The sequence below is a fragment of the Callospermophilus lateralis genome, chromosome X (assembly GCF_048772815.1).
Source record: "Callospermophilus lateralis isolate mCalLat2 chromosome X, mCalLat2.hap1, whole genome shotgun sequence".
In the NCBI taxonomy this organism is placed as follows: domain Eukaryota; kingdom Metazoa; phylum Chordata; class Mammalia; order Rodentia; family Sciuridae; genus Callospermophilus; species Callospermophilus lateralis.
In genome coordinates this window covers 124,793,452-124,815,161 of record NC_135325.1, presented here as the reverse complement: position 1 = coordinate 124,815,161, position 21,710 = coordinate 124,793,452, and the positions used below count along the sequence as shown (strand labels likewise).

General features: G+C 36.9%; 1 protein-coding gene across 1 annotated transcript; it reads right to left on the bottom strand.

Moving 5' to 3' along the window:
* Window positions 1-4,870: 4,870 nt before the first annotated feature.
* LOC143638730 (synaptonemal complex protein 3-like) lies at window positions 4,871-21,263 on the bottom strand. The gene is made up of 7 exons (XM_077106536.1): window positions 20,991-21,263; window positions 11,636-11,654; window positions 10,009-10,126; window positions 8,832-8,931; window positions 7,259-7,357; window positions 5,034-5,138; window positions 4,871-4,924 (listed from the first exon to the last, which is right to left on the bottom strand). Exons 1-7 carry the CDS (start codon window positions 21,261-21,263, stop codon window positions 4,871-4,873), a joined length of 768 nt encoding a protein of 255 aa, XP_076962651.1.
* Between the last annotated feature and the right edge of the window lie 447 nt (window positions 21,264-21,710).

The window sequence follows — 21,710 nt, the reverse complement described above, 5'->3', positions numbered from 1 at the left end:
TAAAGGAATGTGGGTAAGGTGTAGATAAGATTTTATTTAAATATTTTAGGGCTGGGGCTATAGCTCAGTGGCAGAGCGCCTGCCTTGCATGTGTGAGGCACTGGATTCGATCCTCAGCACCACATAAAAATACATAAAATAAAGGCATGCTGTCTACCTACAACTACAATTTTTTTAAAAAAATTTAAAGAATTTCAGAATGCATACAGAATTATTGTCCTTAACACAGAAACTTGGTCACTGGAGTAAAATTATTATTATATGTGCTAAGTACTGCATTATTAAGTTTCCTATTTTGTTAGGTTATTTTAATTCTACAGTTGGCTGCTCAATAAATGGAGCATCTAAAGTTTTTGTTTTTGTTTTTGTTTTTGTGTGTGTGTGTGTGTGTGTGTGTTTTTCTGTACCTCTGGACCTCACTGGCTTTTATCAAGTTGCTGGTGATGAATAAACACACATGAAAGTGCATGAAAATAAACACGGCAGTAAGTCTTTTTAAGGGATTTGAAAGGTCTCACACTATTTGATAAACTTAGGATTTTAAAGACTTCTGTTATGTGCTAAGTTCATACAATGAGGTACTACATAAATGGTTTTTTACCAAGTTTCATGATGTTATTACATTTTTTCAGGAATAAACTCATAAACTAATATCTAATCTATTTAAAATTCTTTCCCTCTGCTTACGGTAGTTGACATGTAATTTTTATTCCTGAGGTGGTCAAAGAACACTTTTCCGGGCAGTATTAAAAAAACCCTGAAAACTGAAATATTTGATCCGTTACCCCAAATAACCCAAATTTAAGACAGAGTGTGATTATTCAAAATATATTCGTGTCCAGGTTACAACTTCTTTAACTGTATTTAGATATTCATTACCTTATGAACCTATGTAACATATCTAAAATATTAGTAAGCAAAAACCCAATACTTTTTTTAAAAGGAAATTGGCCTAGTTTTTCCCTGATGGGCACTATGGTGAAATAAGGATGCAAACCTTTATCTATAGGGGTCAAAGTAGAATTTTATGTAAAAGATTATGGAAACCAAACAAAACAGATATACCCTCAGCTATCATTAATAGTGTTCCAAAAAGGATAAGTTTGCAGCATCAGAGAGCCAAGAGCAACATGGAGCTTTTCCATTAAAGTCAAGGAGATGAGATAGTGATCTCTCCTCCTGGGTCAGGAGAACACCTCTCTAAAAGATGAGGCAGGAAGTTCCTTTTCTTCTGGGCTTTGGTAGCTGAAGGAAAGCATTTCCCCCTGGTTGGAGGACAAATATTTAAAGAAACATTTTTGAGCCTACCCCCCGAATTTTATTCACTGCATCATTGTTATGAGGACATATTTACTACTTTGTGACTGCAAATTTCAAGACAGCTTCTTTTATATTTTCACTTGATCAAGTTCACAAACCTACTGAGCACATAGTAGTCCAAGAAGAAAGGTAGCAACCGAAGGAATCTGTGAGGGACTTTGTCAGAAGGCCTATGTACTTTCAAGTGAGCTTGTCTTTGAACATAAAACAGGAGAAAGTCCTGAAGATCCCATCATGTATATTTTTGTTATGCAGCTCTCATGGCCATCATCAGCATTTAGGTTCAAAGTAGAACAATCTATACATTAATGAGAAACATGACCAAAGAAATGCATTTCAATCCTGAGGATCAGAAGGTGAACCAGTATAGAATGAGTAGGAATCTCAGTATCTAAGAAATCAGAAAGTATCCTTCCCAGATCCTTGGGGTTTTGTTGCTGAAGGATTATATAACAATTCAGGACCTGAGGGATTTTAACCCTCTTGAGGGTTAAAATGTTCACCATGAATAGAAATGTGGGATCATATTTCATGAGTGCAAGTCTTCTACTACTGCAAATGTTGACTGAGTCAAATGGTATTAGAAGACACAACTTTCTTGATATTAGTTATTTTCAAAGGTGATTATTATGGAACAAAATAAAGTATGTAAATTATTCTAACAACTAGAATTTTAAAAAGGCTGACAATAAATTTCTTATAATTTGTACTTAGTAAAGAACAACTGTCTTACTGTTTCTGGGAGAAAAAAAATAAGTATTTATATTTATTAATTAAAATGACTTCTTCCTGATGCTGAGTTAAAATTCCATCACAAAAATGAACAAAATACTCACATCCTTTTTAAATAATATTTTTAGTTGTAGATGAACACAATACCCTTATTTAATTTATTTATTTTTATGTGGTGCTGAGGATGGAACCCAGTGCCTTGCATGTGCCAGGCGAGTGCTCTACTGCTGAGCCACAACCCCAGCCCCTCACTCCCTTAAAAAAAATTTGTAGTTGTAGATGAACAGAATGCCTTTATTTTATTTGTTTATTTTTATGTGGTGCCAAGGATCAAACCCAGTGCCTCACACATGCTAAGCAAGTGCTCTGCCACTGAGCTACAGCCCCAGCCCTCACTCCCTTTTTTGAAATCTAAAATAGTGGCTATAGCACAAGTGTCGTGTAAGAAAACTAGTTACTGAAAAATATGGCAACCAACAGTGTATTCTAATATAAACCATGGACTTCCAATGACAATAATGTCAGTGTTAACCTCATGGATTTTAACAACTGTGTCACTCTGGTGCATAATGTTGATGGTAAGGTTCTACAAGTATGGGACAGGAAGTATATGGGAATCTTTGTACATTCCAAGTCATTTAGTATGAACCTGAAACTATTCAGAAAAAAAATCTCATGTACACACACACACATTCTTATACACATCCCTCTAGTAATTTTTGATGGCCAAAAAATTCTTCCCTTTAGAATATCAACCAATGCTACTTTAAGTATGCCTTTACTCATTGTGATAGTAAGGAGATGAACTAAATATCAACTATTATATTACATCCTGATACTTGCCTTTCTATTCTCAAATAAAATTAGATAGCTCTGTATGAATGCCAGAAATATCACAAGGACCTTTGTAATACCTACTTTCCATCTATACTTAATGAAAAAATGTCTCAAAGAATCTTAGAAATTTGAAGTAGTGCTTAAGATTTATTTAGGGGCCCATGCTTTGACTTCAGAGGAAATTCCTTTATAAAAATGTAAAACATGAGAATTACATTCTCCTCATAATGTCAAATATTGTATCATGGTAGGGGACACACTTATTCCTATAAAAGTCATTGCAAGTTGGAAGAGTCTATATGGAATTTTTTTTTTTTTTTAATGTGGAGGGGGCACAATAGTGCCTGCCTGTAATTCTAGTGACTGCAGTGGCTGAGACAGCAGAATCACAATGTTCAAGGCCAGCCCCATCAACTTAACAAAAAGCTCTAAGGGGTGGGGATGTAGCTCAGTGGTAAATAACCCCTGGGTTAAATCTCCAGATACCGGCCCCAAATAAATAAAAACTTGGAAAGAAAGAGGGTATATCAGGGAAAACGAAAATAGAAAGCACATGGAAAAATGAGAGAAAGTCACTCCTCTCCTCTCAGTGGGCATAATTTTTTATTTTTGGTACAGGGAATTGAAACCAGGGGCAGTCTACCACTGTACTACATTCCCAGTCATTTTTATTTGGAGAGCCAGCCTCCCTAAGTTGCCTAGGGTCTTGCCAGTTACTGAGGCTGGCCTCAAACTTGTAATCCTCTCATCTAAGCCTCACAAGTCATTGAGATTACAGGCATGTGCTAGCATGCCCCATCCAATGAGAGTCATTTTGTTTTGAATGATTAATGAAAGCAACTTCAGTTACTCAACAAAAGAATAAATCTGACTTATTCACATTTTTCTTTTGTACCAGGAATTGAACCCAAGGGCACTTAACCACTGAGCCACATACACAGCCTTTTTTATAGTTTATTTTGAGACAGACCCTTGGTAACTTGTTTAGGGCCTTGCTAAATTCCTTAAGCTAACTTTATACTTGTGATCCTCCTGCCTCAGCCTCCCAAGCACTGGGATTACAGGTTATTCATGTTTTTAAAATAAAATATTTCCAAATGAAATTTTTATGTTGCTAAATGTAAAAAGTGAATGAGAAAAGGACAGCTATGAGAATTAATGATTCAAGTGTTTAAATGCATGTACATTTAAACTTCCACATGCTTGTTGAGTATTAAACTTCAGAAACAGAGCACTTTAGATCACTTTAAAAGAGATGGTTAAACCCCAAATAATTAAGAATAACTACATGTTAATAAAATACTTTCAATCAATTGTAAGACAAGTGGGATTTGAGGGTAGAGCAAAACCAAGTAAATGAAATTGGGATATCTTTGTGGAAATGCTACAACCATAAGCACAAAGTTCAGCACTGACGTTTTTGTATCTTGTTCAGTTGACAGAATCATTTTTAGCAGTTTAATTCTTTCAAGAACACAGATGTAGTGTGTTTAATAATTTTATAAGACCATCGAGTTGATTTTCTTTTGAAATCATATTTGCATTGGAATTGGCTTTGTAAGCTAATGAATCAATACAAAGGGGTACACAGGTAAAATAGACTTTGTCTTTTTTTCCTCAAGGAATAAATAATGTAAATGTCCATGTTTTGGGACTGATATCGATTCACTGAGGCCAAATATTAAAGTGAATAATCTTTATTAAAATGTACTTGCAAGCATTAGAGAAGAAGTCACCATTACTGCCAAAGGGCTAGAAGTTTGATATGTACAACTTTGTAATTGCTGCTACTTACAAAACCGTTTAGGGTTCAATTGATAGTTAACAGAGTGAGCATCTTGTGTTTAACAAAATGACAAACATGTACTGCATTATATTAGAATGTCTATTGTTGTAACTAATGTTATATTTAACTTAGGTAACTTAGGTTTGAGTTTTTTAACTGTAGGTAACGTAGGTTTGAGTTTTTTCTTCAGAGCCATCAGTATAACAGAGAGTGAAGAGACTTTTCAACAACTGCCACCTCTTGCTGTTGCTGTTTCAAAAAAGGAAATTTAGATAGCTGTTATACATATTTCTATATTTAAAATATTCCAAGGTTTATAGCAATTCTTGGGTTTTGATATTAAATACAAGCTACTTACAGTCTCCCTAAGAATTTTTTCCTGCAACTCAGCCATTTCTTTTTTCACTTTACTTTGTTCACCAATAACAAGACTTTCATGATACTCCTCCAGGTCTTTGATACTCTAAAACAAAAAAAGTCAACTTCAGTTAGAAGCTTCCACTTCTTATTTCATATTCCAAATGTGTAAATTAAATTTCAAAAGTAACAACTTTTGATATTCAGAGAGTTTGCTATTAATTCAAACTGAAATTATAATTAATATATGCAGATATAAATATCCCCTTAACTTTTTTTTTGCAGTGCCAAGGACTAACCCTATGGCTTCAACATGGTAGGTTTGTGCTCACACTGAGCTGCTTCACCAGCCCCAAGAAATTTTTTAAATGTCAGATCTGAGTGGAAGAATATTTATATGAGAGGAACAACAATCACGTACTTAGTTTACAAAAATGGGTTGGTGAGCAGTTGTCAACATGGAACAGACATAGAAAGAGACTGGTAGACCTGCATTATGAAATGCCACACTTCTTAACGGGGTAATGACTCATTTGTTATCACTAACAGTTCATGTAACATGATTTCCTTAGAATAAAACAGACTATCATATGACCCTTCTAAATATTTATCATTCATTCAATAGTGACATCCAGTACACTATGGAAAAAGTACTGGGTTACATGCTGTGGAAGAATTAAAAAATGACTACAATCTCTTCTGTATTCATATATATGAGCAAACATTTAAACAGAAATAATATAAAAACTTTAAAATAGGTATGGAAGAAGAATTTATTGGGGTATGAGGGTGACAAGCGAGGTTCAGTGAGATTTAGAGGGCAAAATAATAAAATGTCAATAGGTAAAGAAAAGAAGTTAAAAATACTGTAAGGGAAGAATATAAGCAAAATGAGGAAATGTAATGGTGAGTTCCTGCACATGGAAGAGGGTATCAGAATAACAGAATTAAGAAGGGGAAGCCACTGATAGTTTTAGAAGAAGGAAGCGCCATGTTTTAGGAAGATGATACTACAAAATCTTGAAGGATGGATCGAGAAGAGAGAACTCAGAAAAAGAGTACTTAATATTACAGGCAAGGAATAATGAAGTCCTGAACTAGGGCAGCAACAGCAGAAATTAAAGCAATAAAAGGTCCGCTAGCATGGGCCAGGCTCTGGGTTCAATCCCCAGCACAGGAAAAAAAAAAAAAAAAAAAAAGGTGCCACAGCAGGGGTAAGACTACAGGACCTACTGATAACTGGATGGGAAGGATAATTAAATTCAGGAGGCTAAATAATAAAGTTCCTACCATAACTATTAACATTTATCAATAACATTTAGAAGAAAACTTTTCTATTTACTTCTTCATACCAACTTGTTAATGGTTCTAAGGGAACATTAGAGCTGCATGTTCTCAACTTGCAAGCTCTTTCTAAATAAGTGCTTTGTATACAGATGACTCTGAAGTTCCTGAAAGAATTTTTAGAATAATTTAATTATTTACTGAAACACCTCAATTAGTTAAGAGTGACATTTTAATGTACATCTTAAAGGGACTATTAAAAAGAACCCCCCAAAGGATTTTTAACTCCTAAATAATATGCATCTACATGAATAAGAGGCCAATGTTATTGAGGAAAATTAGCTGATGCGCAAATATGACAGAAGAACATTCTCAATTCACAAAGGGTTAATCTTCCACCTGTTTTTTCATCCTGGTAATCGTAAGTTGGAACATAAAACCATTCTTACTCATTAATAATTCTATAAATAAATATGCCATAGAACACTTATGAACTACACTAGAAAATGAAAGAGTTATATTTGCCTACTTCCTATTTAATGAAAGCTGTCCATAAAAGACAAGTAAAAGAAAAGTAGAAATGATTTATCGACTTGCTGCTCTTCACTATATATTATCAATTTGAACATAAAAACATCATTATAGTGTTAATAAAGCATCAATGTTATGGACAAAATGTATATTTCTAGGTAAAATTCCCAATTTTACTTCTGTTTTAAATAACTCTCACAACTATTAATGGTTTCTAAAATTAAAAGTTCATGTAAAAAGTATGGTAATTCTAGAAAAATAAATTTGAGATAGAGTATGATTAACAATTTTTAAATACATAATCAAACTGCTTCACCATAAATTCAGAAAGAACCAATCAGTCTTGTAATTCTACATATATATTGTATTTGATGAGAATGTACTGTTTCCTCCAAGTACAACACAACAGACCTTTAGCAATTGCTCGTACAAATTTTTAATTTCTTTAACTTTCTCACGCTGAATAATTCTAGATTGAAGAAAAAGCTTTCTTTGCTCTTGAAACATATTCTAAAAAGATAAAATGAAAAGTGATAAAATTTGAATAAAATTTAACATTTTAAAAACAAATCTATAAATCTTAGTTGAAAGAAATACACTTTAAATTAATAACTGTTAATTTGTTTTACTGTTTATATCCAATTTTAAATAATTGCATTTCAACTCCAATAAACCCAAACAAAATAATAAAATCATCTTTTGTATCACTCATTGAATAGGACATTTTTTTACCAATATTCAAATAAATGTATTTAATTATTGATTTCAAATTCAACAGATGACACTTCTAATAATCTGTTTACCACAGGCAGACAAAATCTAAAGTCCTACCTAGCAGAAATTAAGAAGGGAATATTTCTTCTTATCCAATATTCAAAAATAATACTAATTCCTGCTCATTTCAATATACACAGGGCTGGAACTTCCAGTGATGCAAGCCTCTCTATTCCTTGACCCACTTTCCAACAATAATTTCATACTGTTCCCTACTTGCCACTCCCAGAGTCAAACTCTAGATTTTTCATGCTCAATAACTGCAGAATCTACATAATACAAACAACAGCAAAGATATATAGGAAACTTATGTTAAAATACTGTTTCGAAGCATTTTAAACTAACTCATCAAAAAAGAACTCATTTACTATTCAAAACAACTTCGTGAGGTAGATACTCTTAGTGTGTCCTCTTTCACTAAAAAGAAAACAGAGCACAGATATAAATAATTTGCTGGTGGTTTCACAGTGAGCAGCTACCTGAAATACTTTTGGATCCCAAACAGTATGATTCCAGAGTCCAGGCTCCTGACCACTGTACTGCACCATATCTCCATTTTTACAACGTTCAGCCACTACTTCCCTACCTTTGTAAGTCACTCTCTTCAATACTGTGGCTCAATAGTCTTAAAAGACCTAAATTCCCTCGAATGGAGCACTTTTCATTGTCTAATATGCTGTCCCCATGTCCTCACTTTTCTCAGTCCCAGATGACATTCCATAGTCAGTCATCAGACACCCATCATTGCCTATACACTGTGACCCCTTCTCCCTTCATTAATGTACTTGGATAAACCCAAACCTCTCAAATCCAACTCTCTACACGTTCTGCCAAGCCAAGCTGCCTGCTCCCGCTGTAAAGTCATGATCACTATGTTATGAACTTAAGTTGAACCCTATCGCCTCTTGGCATTTCTATTTCCCTTGTCTGTCCACAGAACCACTCTCAAGAAACAATTCCCTGCCTTCTCTTTTGTCCTAAAAGCAGCATCTGCTCCCCATCCTTAGTCCCAGATGATGACCTCACCACTTCTCTGAAGAAACACAAGCAATCCTAACAGGAAGTCCTGTCTCCCATCACCACATCTTCCACCCACCTTTGCCCAGCTAGCCTTAAGTCCTCTACCTTCTCTCCTGAATTTTTGCATGAACTGTTGCTACTTGAGATTTTGATATAATAGATTAATCATAAAGCTAAGCCTGATACCAACAGCTAGTTTTTCTTCTTGCTCCTCAGCTTTCTGTACTTCTATGTCCCACTGTTGAAACAAAGGCAGAAATTGCTGAGAATATTTATAATGAAGATTCTGCCTGTAAAACATAATAATGAACATGGTCATACTGCATAAAGTATGAAAAATATATTCAAAACAAAAGTGATTGACATAATTTCACATAATTTATACCATGAAAGGAAAATAAAAGTAGCTAAAATCTTCTCATGAGAAAGAGAAAAGCAAAATGATTTACTCTCATTATAAAAATATTTATTCCTAAGTGACTACTAGAGAAGCTAGTTCATCTGCTTAACAGCTTGAAAACTGAGGACTGCAGTATAAATTTTCCACAAATACTTAATTGATATAAAAGCAGTTTAATTTTCAATTCCTCTTACTAAATAACATAGATTCTGGCATTAGAAGTTAGATTTAATGTGGATAACATATCCATTCACTGTGTAACACTTCCAGACAGGAATATTTCTCTTAACTATTTCTCCTTATTGCCACAATTAATTTTGCAAAAAGAGCAGAGAATGAAATTCAGCTAAAAACATAAATTATTTGCAATATGAATTACCTTTTCTATATAACTGAATACTGTTAACACTCACAGGATTGATGATTGGACATTTGTCTTATATTCAGTTAACATATTATAATAAATTTATATAAATCAACTTTATAGGGAAAATACTATTATCTCAAAGGCAAAAGAGGTAATCTTATTGTCTTCTAGGTAATATACTTCAGTACTGTGAAACTAAGGTTCGAAAATTATCTGTTTAGAGAAAATCAAGCAAAATATTTTGTCATATCAGGGATTGAACCCAGAGGCCCTCTACCACTGAGCCACACCCCCGCCCTTTTTATTTTAAGACAGAGTCTTAATAAATTTCTCAGGCTGGCCTTGAAGTTTCAATCCTTCTGCCTCAGTCTCCCAATTTGCTGGGATTATAGGTGTGCGCCACCACACCCAGCTACAAAACACATTTTTAACTGGAGATTCTAATAAATGCATGGTGATAATTGGAGTGCAAAGATTTATGCATGAATAGTTATATGTATACACACACACACACACACACACACACATATATGTATGCATATATGTATACACACACACACATACCAGTATTGTAATTCCAAAAACAAAACAAAACTTTACCTTTGCTCTTGTTGTATTTTGCGAATATGCTCAATATTTTCATTAATAATTTTGAGAGAAGCATCTGTATTCATTTCAAACCGTTTTCTTCTAGCAAGAAGAGCTTGTGTGATGTCAGCTATATATAAAATAAATTTTCATTAAGTGGCTATTGAAAATTACTTTGCTCCCATATATTTGTACCCATATGGGAAATGTTGATTCAGCAATATTGGAAAGACATTTAAAATTTATAAAACAGTCATCATTTAAAAGCAAGATTTGCTCACTTATATTCTATGAACATATTTAGGTAATAGTAATACACTTCTCATTTATCAAACTGCAGGTCACCTTTTAAATTAGATAAAAATTCTAATAGTCAAAATAATTTATATTTTTAAAAATGTATACAAAGAAGCATAAAAAATAATTTAATTTCCTCTTGAGAAGCAGTTAATGAGTCAAATTTTATAATTTATTAAATGTCCTCTAATTCAAAGGACACTCCTAGGATGGAATATTGTTAGAGTTCATTTCATAAAATACACAAAAGTACTTTACTTAAAAAGTCTGTCAAAGAGCGAGAAATAAATATACTATAATAAAAATATTTATAAATCATGCAGTGGGTGATGCTTTTAACTATATTTTACTAAGAGACAGTGTTCATGGTTATAAGAATTCCAGGTTTACATAAGTAAATGAATATACATAAGAGCACTTTTTAAATATTTTCATGGATGTTGTAAAAGATGTTTATTTGTAACTGCAGTGTTTCTCATAAAATATTACAACTAGAAAGTAATACAATACTAAGGATATGACTTTACATCAAGACCTACTACCAATAGCTATTTATCAATACTCATGGTGTCCATCTATAACAAATAATTAATTGCACACCTCACAATACAAGCACTTTCAGCACCAAATAAACCAAAGCTTTCAAAACATAATCCTTTGTATGAATTATCTCTATAGCAGAGCCAAAAGTTGATAAATACGCTGTTAACATTATAGACTTTACAGTATATAGAAATAAAAGAAATTTATTCAGTTTGTTTGTTTGCTTGTTTATTTATGGTACTGGGGATTGCCCAGGGGTGTTTTACTACTGAGTTACATCCCCAGTCCTTTTTTTAAATCTTATTTTGAAACTGGATCTCACTAAGTTGATGAGGGCTGCTGCACATGGCTTAGTATTTCTGTGCACATCTCATCTGCTCTTTGTACTCAGCACCAGGCACTATGCTCCCTATGGTGATCCACTCACGTGTCTTGAGTCTGTTTCCACTGGGTTCACAAAAGATGGCAGAGGTGCTCAATATTGCCACCCTAGGAATGTCAGAGCTGGTAATCCTGTGCATGCAGCATCTGTAGGAAAGTCATATTACAAGCTTTAAAGAAAACAAGTGGCATAAATAAGACTTTACTGTTTCTCATTAAAGATGAAAAACATGATATAACACTAGTGCCAGTTATTTTATTTGATGATGCTTATTAATGGTATTTGTACATTTGTTTCCATTCCAGTTTTGTTCAGTAATGAGTGTGTAAACTGCATATGTGAAATAAATGTAAATATTTATGTGGAAAAAAAGATGAGAGACATGAATGAGAAATCAGGCCTTTCTTATTGTCTCACCAGGATACACATTCACATTCTAAAAGGGAGAATAGTGAAAGAAAGAAGGAGTGATAGATATGAACCCAGTCAAAAATCTAATGGGGTAAATGCCATTAGAATTCAAGGGTCAAGAAAAATCCTTCTTCATTCAGTGCTGTACCTCTCAGTCTTGGTGAGGATGAGGTCCCACTGTACGGACTCCGATGAGGCAGTTTGGTCCCCACAGTTACTAGGGCTTCCTTGTAGACTGTTAGTCCAGAATGCAAGAAAAGACCACTGACTCCAATTAAAATCAAATTAAAGCAAGCTTATTATTTCGACTGGCCAGGCTGCCTCTCCCCACAAAAATGGTGGGAACAAGACAGCCCCACAGCTTTCTCACAGCCCAGCTTTATAGCCCAGAAAGTTACACAAAGGGGGGTTACAGATAACAAAACTATGACGAGCATAACATTTTTGCTGGCCTGACATCAGAATTTATGAAGGTCATTAGAGCCTCACAGAGGGTTGTTATCTGGCCAGGGAAGGGCAGTATTTATGAGGCATCACTACAGTTTCAGAGAGGGCTGCTATCTGGACAGAGAGCCAGGCATGGGTAAGTTCAAGGCACAAGCAGGCATTCCAAGCAGGTTCAGAATTTGCAGTAATTTATAGAAAAGCCAAAATTAGCTTTTCATGACTTTGTGGTGAGATGCTCCCAGTTTTAAGAGAAAATTAGGTTGGGTCTATCATTCCCCCCTTTTCTTATGTGTCCCTTTCAAATCTTTGATAGGGTAGGGAAATTTTAATCCCTCAGGTAACAGTCTCCAACTTTTTTGAACTCACCCATAACCGGTCTCCCTGATTTGACCTGACTTAATTAATTATTTATATTGACAGTCTATTTATTTTGGCTCCATTGTTGTAAGAAGAGGGGCGTCACTCATTTTGGCTTCTTCTGAGCTGAGAGCGGGGTGACGTGAGGGGGCACGGTGTGAGGGATGTGAGTTTCCTTTTAGAATTCACTTTGGTTTGAAGTCTGGTTGGGGAAGAACAGGTTGTAAAGTCATCTGGGGATGGGTTCTTCTATGAGAGAAACAAAAACCATGAGTACTAAATAAATGTTGCAGCAGCTGGAACATGTCGCTGTATAGTAGAAGTCCTCTCACCAGGAGGTGTGAGGGCTGAGAAGTTAGCATATATATATATATTTACCAGGAGAAGCTGTCTCCATAATAAGGCCAGAGTGGACAAGGTCTTTATATAGAAATGTAAATCTTTAACATTTTTAAAGTTATGAGGAATGTAAACACAACATTAAACTTTTAGTGTTACAGATGTCCTTTTCCATAAGATATAGTTTAATAATTTAATATCATCTGATCTTATAAAATCCTTTTACTAGTATGACCTCTGTGGCTAATAGAGAAACCCTTAATTTTGTTGCTCAGGGCAGGATAATCATAGTAGCAAACACCAAGCCTACCTGTGTAGGTTAGAAATATCTGTAGAACTTAAACTAAAAACCTCTGCCTCTGGCAGCTCCTCTTGATAGTCTCTTTTTATAGTTACCAGGCATTTCTGTCTGAGAATCCTTCTTTGTAGCCTCCAGTCTTACTTATTTTGGGAGGCTAACATAAGGTGTATATCTTAAATAATAATAATAATGATTATTATTATTATTATTTAAAATGTCCAGGGATGGCTGTGTTTTGGTTTTAACTGTCTTTGCTAAGTGTTTAAGATGAAGCAGTCAAACTGACTTTTGTTTCTATCTACTGTTAACAGTCAGCTGAGTTTTTATGGGAGTCATTCCTGGGGAAACTTGAGAGCAGCTTCTCGGTTCTGCTAGTGCCATTTGCGCTAGGATGGGTCCAGGTCTTGTTTGACCATGTGGCTTCCCTTGAAAGCATCAGGGATGTCTCCCTTCTCTGATGACCCTCCTCTTCATAGCAAATGCACTGACTGGCTTTCTGTCCTCCAGTGGTCTCATTGATCTCCCTGATTGGGAGGTTATGTGGCCCAGAGTTGCAAAGCTCTTTAGAGAAGTCCCCTGTTCCCTGGATTCAGACTGACTCAGAGGGCAAGAGCCAAATATTGGTTTTCTTGGCCCTTTTGATTTACTTTAATTTTAAATCTTAATCTTTTTTTAATTTTAGTATTTATTTTTTAGTTATCGGTGGGCACAACATCTTTGTTTGTATGTGGTGCTGAGGATCGAACCCAGGCCTCATGCATGCCAGTCGAGCGTGCTATCGCTTGAGCCACATCCCTAGCCCTTAAATCTTAATCTTAAACACCCAGCAAATCAATCTCACCAGAGTACAGGGCTTTCATGTCTATCTCTCTATCCTGTAGGTGACAACTTATTATCTTAAATCAACTCAGGTTGTGTGTTCTTAAATCAGTACCTCTGCAAAACATTAACAGGCAATCTTTAGACCATTTATAAGAAACCTACAAAATAAAATTAATAATAGTGAAAACTTATTTAGTTCGTGTAATAGCTACCTTGAAGTTTGGCTGAGTTATACATTATATCCCCTGATTGAGATCCTAGTAATCCTGACAGAAAAAAAAAAAAAAAAAAAAAAAAAAAAAACCTTTTGAATATAACTTTAAATGAACTAAAATCTGGCCTACTGCTTTCATAGTCATTCTCACATGTAGTAAGATGGGACACAGAGCCTATTCTCAGGTAAGGCAGGGCTCTTTATAAATCTTAAGTGTTCTAGTTCTAAAGCTGATCTTTACCTTTTAAATATCATTTTACAAAGTTTACATAAGTTGTTTGAGGTCACATGAATATTAGCTAACACCATATGATATCACATTTAAAACATGAATTAAAGAAAGGCTGAAAATATTTAACTTTTGTGAAAAGGTAGCAAAATACTTTGTGCTTTACAATATTAACCTTTATATAGATTAGGCTCTCATCAACTTAAAAATACATTTAAATTGTTCCCCAATGTAAAAAGTAATATAGAACTTTACATATCTTATTGATAACAGGTAAAAAAAAAATCCCCAATATGTTTTTTAAGCTTAAAATTACCATAAAACTTTAGAACACCAGCTTGATATAATGCTTTTTTAAAGCTTCTGCCATACAGATTTGTATACCTGGAAGCTATGAGCACATTAATAGCATCACAATTACATTCATGTTTTTATATTAACCAAGTTTAGCTTTTAAAGAAATGACAGTACAATGCTCTAAAATAACAGTTCTTATTTAACCAGTTGTTTAATTTTTATGGATGCTTGCTCTAGAAAAAAAAAATAAAACTTAATAAACACAATGTTATGGGTAAACTTATGTTTTAAGAATTTTTTTTCTTTTTAACACATGACTGATTGTAAAAAAAAACTTATACAGACCTTAGTAAATCAATCAGATATCTAACAAAAGTACTCATGAATGAGTAATCCCATATCAATTACTTTACTTATTTTATCAAAATATTAGACAAGTGTATTAAACAGCATTAGCCATTTTTTTGTTGTTGTTGAAGGAAAGTCCTAAAACCAAGGCATATTAGACATTTTATAGACATTAATGTTTTATTAGTTTTTTGAACACCTAGAAAAACTTGTCAGCTTAAATTTAAAGACATTTATTTTTATCTGTTTATCCAATTTAAATTGAACCATTTAAATCACGTGAATTAAAGATCTTTGGATCCATTTTTTAAAATTTTTTATGAGTGCTCCTTATATCTGTTAATTTGTATATCATATATATGATATACAGACATATGTACATATAGACATACAACACATAACACAAGTGTGCACACATAACACAGTAGTAAAAGCCTTGTGGCTTTTCGCAGGTGTAATCTCCATTGCAATGTTTAAAAACCCCACAAATGATCAAAGAACTGATCAGAAAAACATTGACCTAGATCCGTAGGATCAAAATCATGAGCTCAAAAAAAAAAAAAAATACAGAATCTAAGAAAAATCAAGAGTCCTAGAAAAAATGAACGGCCAGTAATTAGTAAATACCATACAATTTACTTTTTGGTTTAAACTAATTTGAGTTCAGGTAAAACACACCTTTACTCTTTTTTCCTTGGGCCTCAGATCAGTCTCCTACTGAGCTTGCAGGTTTCTTCCATTTGCATTTCAATGTAAGTCCTGGCTGAGGTCAGGAAGGAGCAGGGAAAACTGCTATTCTGAGCAGACACCTCATGCCTAAGGCATTTTAACCTTAAGTCATAATTTTCAGGTTCTGATGTTGAAAATTATGATACAAGTTTAAGATACAACTTACAAAATTTTATACCTTTACATCTTGTTTTGTCAAAGGAAAATTTTTTTTTTCTACACTAGAAAAACTTGCTCACACAAAACTGAAAATAGGATCTTACTTGATAATATAAAAGCTACCATCAGAAGAAATCCCTTCAGGATCATTAAGCTACTTTCTTTGCTCTGAAGTTCCTAAAGAGAACCACACACTACCATCTATATACAAAATTAAGCTTTAAAAATTTTTAAGACTTGCCGCAGTCTGGCTGGGCACAAAATCATGAGCCACTCAAGCAGGAACAAACTTTATTTCCAAAACTCCCGCGAATGCCATGCACGCGGCCTTCTCCCAGGACACACTACACCAAAAGGAAATGCCTCCTCCGGAATTCCCTCCTACCGCACTTCCCCAACCAATGGGAACTCTCCGGGAGTCCCGAGCTCCAAAGTAGCAGGCAGAGGTGGACAGCAGGGGTCTAATCTCCAATTGAATGCACATCTTAACATAATCATTATCATCTGAATGGCTTGCTGGGGTCTCCTTTCAACCAAAACTGCCATGCATCATACCTACTTGGCTATGGCTCTCAGCAAAGAATGTTGCTATTCAACATCATTTTAATAAGCCAGACCAACCCCCAATCCAACACTTTCTTTCCCCAAGCCCTACACACTGAGGGGAACAGATACCATACTATGATTTACTATCCTTGTCCAAATTAATGCACTGGTAAACACAGTGACATTTTCCCAGGCTACCAAATTCAAAAATTGGTGAAAAAAAAAAACTGAATGATTGGGAGTTACTTGCCAACTTGGAAGTAGAGTTATTTAGTTTTCCATCCTAAGTATTTAAGTTCTCTGGCATGAATTATCTGAAATCATAAACTAAACAATTACCTAAACCCAACTTTTAAGTACAAGATTGTGCAATGCTTCAAAAACCCATTCAGATACCAGATTGTTACAATAAAACATCATCTTCTGGACACACATTCAGCCAAGATCATTCCCAAGAAACAATTTATAATATCAACACATTATTGCACACGTCTTAAAGGGCCAGAAACAAAGACACAGGATAGACAGAAAGGAGCTCCAGACTATGGCTGACAGACAGGAACCTTTAAAAGAGAGCAGATAAGAGAAAAATCTCCCCAAGTTTCTAACTCCCATTTGATTCCTACACCAGAGGCACCACAGATGTCCCCATGAGTGGACCAAATGTTTTCACAGAGGGGCAACCTGAAATGTAAAATCAAGGGTCTCGGTGGTGACTTTACTGCATTTAGTGTCCCCTTTTTCTTTTTCTCTTTTTCTTTTTTTAAGTAGACAGAGGTAGCATAATCCTTACAGTGCAGGGAAGGAAGGAGGGAGTTTCCCAAAGCAAAAAGGCTTCAGCAGCTGCTGGAAGTCCCTCAGTCCCTCCTTTTACTTACAGGATTAACTCCTCTGGTTAGGTTCCACCCCAGGCATGCTCCATATCTCCTAACATTTCAGTAGTCAGCTCTCGAAAAGTTCCCCGGGGCTCCTTTAGAGTTCCCTCTGAGGTGTCAAAATTTGAAAGTTCAGTTCCTGACCTTGAAGTTCAGTTCCTGACCTTGAAGCCAATTAATGCCAATTTAATAAAGAGGACAGGGTTTTGAGAAAAAGAAAAAGGGGGGTTTATTGCTTTGCTAACAAAGGAGAAACACAGGGGACTCTGCCCCAAAGGTTGTGACTCTCTTGATCTAGAGGGGCAAGGGGTTTTAAAGGAGTTTCACTTGTTAATCTAGGAGATATTCAGATATTCAGATCCCCAGCAGGCATTTCCCTGTGCAGTGGGTGTGCTCCAGGCAACCAACTAGGGGCTTCTCACATTCTGTTTAACAAAGGGGGGTAAAGTTCATTGCAGTTCCTTAAAACACAGTTCAAAGAGGTGTCAGGCTTACTTGCTTATTACCTATTTTCATGTCCAATATCCTTAAGTTTTTACCACAGAAGTCACACAACAAAAGGCACAGAAACAAACAAACAAAAAAACCATATAGAACACAGAACAAAACACAACAAAACAGAAACCCAGCACCAAAACAGAAAAACAGAGGAGCAATGCAACGTCTTGCTAAAGCTCCAGGGTAGGAGCACGTGTGTGCCCGTCGGCACCTCTCTATCCTTCCAGAGGAATTCCCTACAGAACAGAACAGAGGACCGAACAATATCTCGTTACTGTCCCAGACAGGAGTATATGTGAGCCTCGCCAGGCCACCTCTCTGTCTTCAGAAGAGATCTCCCTTAACCGAATACAGATGTTATAAAGGCACAACTTACCTATAGAGGCCTCCTCCACCAGGTGCTTGCTAATTGTTTTAGTGTGACAGTTCAGTGCAGTACTCTGGGGACTGAAGGCTCACTCCGAGGCCTTGGAACATCTCAAGGTGCACACCCCCTAGAGTAGCTCTTCAGACTGGAGCCCTGGAGCGAAAGCTGGCTTTAGAATTTCTAGCAGTCTGCTCTTGTGGTCTGGTCTGGCAGGGTCATCTCACTGGGGCCTCCAAAGTGTTAAACCAGGATGCAAGAAAAGACCACTGACTCCAATTAAAATCAAATTAAAGCAAGATTATTATTTCAACTGGCCAGGCTGCCTCTCCCACCCAAAACCATGGGAACAAGATAGCCCCGCAGCTTTCTTGCAGTCCAGCTTTATAGCCCAGAAAGTTACACAAAGGGGGGTTACAGATAACGAAACTTTGACGAGCATAACATTTTTGCTGGCCCCGGCATCAGAATTTATGAAGGTCATTAGAGCCTCACAGAGGGTCATTATCTGGCCAGAGAAGGCCAAGATTTATGAGGCGTCACTAAAGTTTCACAGAGGGCTGCTATCTGGTCAGAGAGCCAGGCATGGGTAAGTTCAAGGCACAGGCAGGCATTCCAAGCAGATTCAGAATTTTCAGTAATTTATAGTAAAGCCAAAATTAGCTTTTCATGGCTTTGTAGCAAGATGGCTCCCAATTTTAAGAGAAAATCAAGTTGGGTCTATCATAGACCTATCCATACTCCTTTGGATGTCCCTGGTCCTGCAGTGTCTCTGGGTCTGGGCCCCATGGCTTTCCAGGGATGGGGTTTCAAGTCCATGGCTCTGTTGGCAAGATCCATTCTTTAAAATGTAGGGCATGCTCCCAAGGCTCTGTGCACTGCAGTCCACACTATATCAAACACATAAAGAAGGCACTCAACTGTAGATCACAAGGTCAGAGATGTGAAACAGAGCCACAAGGGTTTGCTGAGAATTATAATTATGATCTCTTGTAGAAGAAAACAGCTGTGATTGCTAGCATATTAGAGTAAAAGGAAGTGTTTGAGAAAAGAATTATACAGGAGGCCTGGAAAAACCTTTGTGGGTGGCAGAACTGTCACTGATTTGGTTGGGTTAGGGTGATGTTTTGACTATCAAATGGTGCATCTTGTACAGTTCAGTATAAGTCAGTAGACCTCAGTGAAGCCATTTTTGAAAATTATGTTCCATAAAGTAACAAAAGCAACTATTAAAAACAGTAAAACATTTTAGGAGTGGAATTTTTTCACTCTCAGGGTCTTGTATTGCCTCCTTATATTTTATTAAACAGCTAGAAGGAGATGTAATTGATATTCAAATATATATACAACATATATCTAATATAAACTATATTTAGTTTGATCACATACATACAATCACAAAACTATCAGCATAAACAAGGTAATAAGCAGAGCCATCACCTGCAGAAATCACACTTCAACTGTCCTTTATATTGGGAAGAGAAATAACACTTTGTTGTGGTGTGGACTAATCAATAAGGTCAATAAGAATATGAGTTATAGGTATAGGTTATAGACTAATATTGGTTGTTTAAAGCAATTGCCGTGGTAAAACTACCTGATTACTTGTAACAGTTCCCTCCTTGCTGCAGTAGCAAGAAAGGAGTCACTATGGCTATAGGAGCAGGCAGGTATGGCCGTAGGGATTGCATGTCATCTGTTCTAGACTCCACCTTAGTTTTTCTGTTAATGCTCTGTGAAGAGACAACTGCAGGACCCATTTCTGAGAAAACAAAATGAAAGCTGTTTTCTGCTAAATTGTCTATATTGTCTTCTGTACTTTGTACCCCACAAAATGCAGTCAACCCAGGATTTGATGGTCCTGGTGAACTATATGACTTTGAAATAGATTCATGCCCCTGCTGACCACCTGCTTGAACCCAGGATAAGGTTGTCTAACACCTTTCTAACAACCCAAGATGTGGTTGTCTGAGTTGCTCTACTAACTGCTGTTTTAGCTTCTGTGATTGGCCTGCTTGCATGACCCTAAGTAAAGTCCCTGAGCTATGATTTTCATCCTTAAATTCCCAAGATACAAGCCAGGAAATTGCTGTTCTCCCACAGAACTTCAGTCTCTACAGGAATCAGTCCCTGGCCAGGTGATAAACTGTCCAATTGTTTCAAATTCAGTCAGTGTTTTCTTAGTGGTCTCCTTACAACAACTTAAATGGCAATTTACCATATGAGACATTTTTTAAGTGTACAATACAGGATTAATTACAGAAAGTGCTGTACTGTAGATATCAAGAACATTTTCATCTTACAAACTACATCCTATACCTACTGAAAAACAATACTTAGGGACTGGGTTTGTGGCTCAGCAGTAGAGCACTCACCTTGCATGTGCAGGGCCCTGGGTTTGATCCTCAGCACCACATAAAAATAAATAAATGAAATAGAGGTATTGTGTCCAACTATAATTAAAAATAAATAAATAAATATAAAAAAGAAAAACAATACTTAATTTAAATAACAGCAACAACTCTTTTACGGGAGCCCTGCCCAGCAGTATACTAACAAGAAAGGGGCTGAAGAGCCCTGAGGTACCCACAATGGCACATGCCAGAACAGGCAACACGAGGGTAGCGGCTGTAGGGCACAATATGGTAGTGCAATAGTCTGGTGGGGAACCAATGTTGAACAAAAGCAGAATTGTCAGAAGAGTATGTGCAACACGATAGCATCAATAGTGATGCCACAAAGTAGCTCGAAGGATGGCTCTGCTGCCTAAGTATTCAGGTTCCATCCAGCATGCATACCCCCACTTCCTAGAACAGGGAAAGGGAGGCCAAGACACCATGGTCATGGCGAAGACGCCTCCTGTGCAGAGAAGGTGGGTAAGGGAGACGGCAGTGCTGTCCACTGGCCTGTCCTTCCCGCATGAGGTGCAGGGCTCGCTGTCATTCATTCGATGCCCTGTCCTCTTGGGGTCAGGAGCATGACTAGGTGCTGCCAAGGCTTGGCGCCACAGGGCCCCAGGTTCCCCAGCCCATGACAGCACCGCCCCTTTCCTCGGTGGCGGGAGGCGGAGCTTCAGGGGCGTGGCTCCAAGCGACCCCGCCTCCCGCATGCGCACTGCCTCAGCCAATCAGCAAGTGAGGCATCTACCCACAACAGGCTGGCTGCTGCCACTAGGAGGACACCAAGGCTCTGAGAGGATCTTCATGGTTGCGGGTCGCCCAGCTAAGTGAGGGTTAAAGATCTCGGACCCTGAGGTGAGGCGCCACCAGGCCTGTGGAGGTGGGATTGGCGTGTGGTTCTGCGGGGGCCAATGGTGTGGGGCTCTCAGAAGGTAGGGACAAAGGTGTGAGGTGACTTCCCGGATGTCGCAAGGGCCTGGGGTGAGAGAGGCCCCTGAGGCCGGCCCAGGAGTCTGGAAGGAAAGGACCTTGATGGCGGCGAGAGCCCTGGCCCAGAGGATCCAGCCATGCTGTCCCTGGTGCTGGGCCGCCCTCATCAGGGGACACGCGGGCCCCTGAGGAGACCCTGGGGCTTTCCCAAGGGAGAGAACAGAGAG

Bases quoted from the DNA above. Each gene is read 5' to 3' on its own strand.
- LOC143638730 (XM_077106536.1), bottom strand. From the start codon at position 21,263: ATGCGGGAGGCGGGGTCGCTTGGAGCCACGCCCCTGAAGCTCCGCCTC. The intron at 8,932-10,008 runs GTAAAGTTTTGT...TATGTTTTACAG, and splicing joins AAAATACAACAAGAGCAAAG to GCAGAATCTTCATTATAAAT. The intron at 7,358-8,831 runs GTTGGTATCAGG...TTATCTTTTTAG, and splicing joins AGCAAGAAGAAAAACTAGCT to AATATGTTTCAAGAGCAAAG.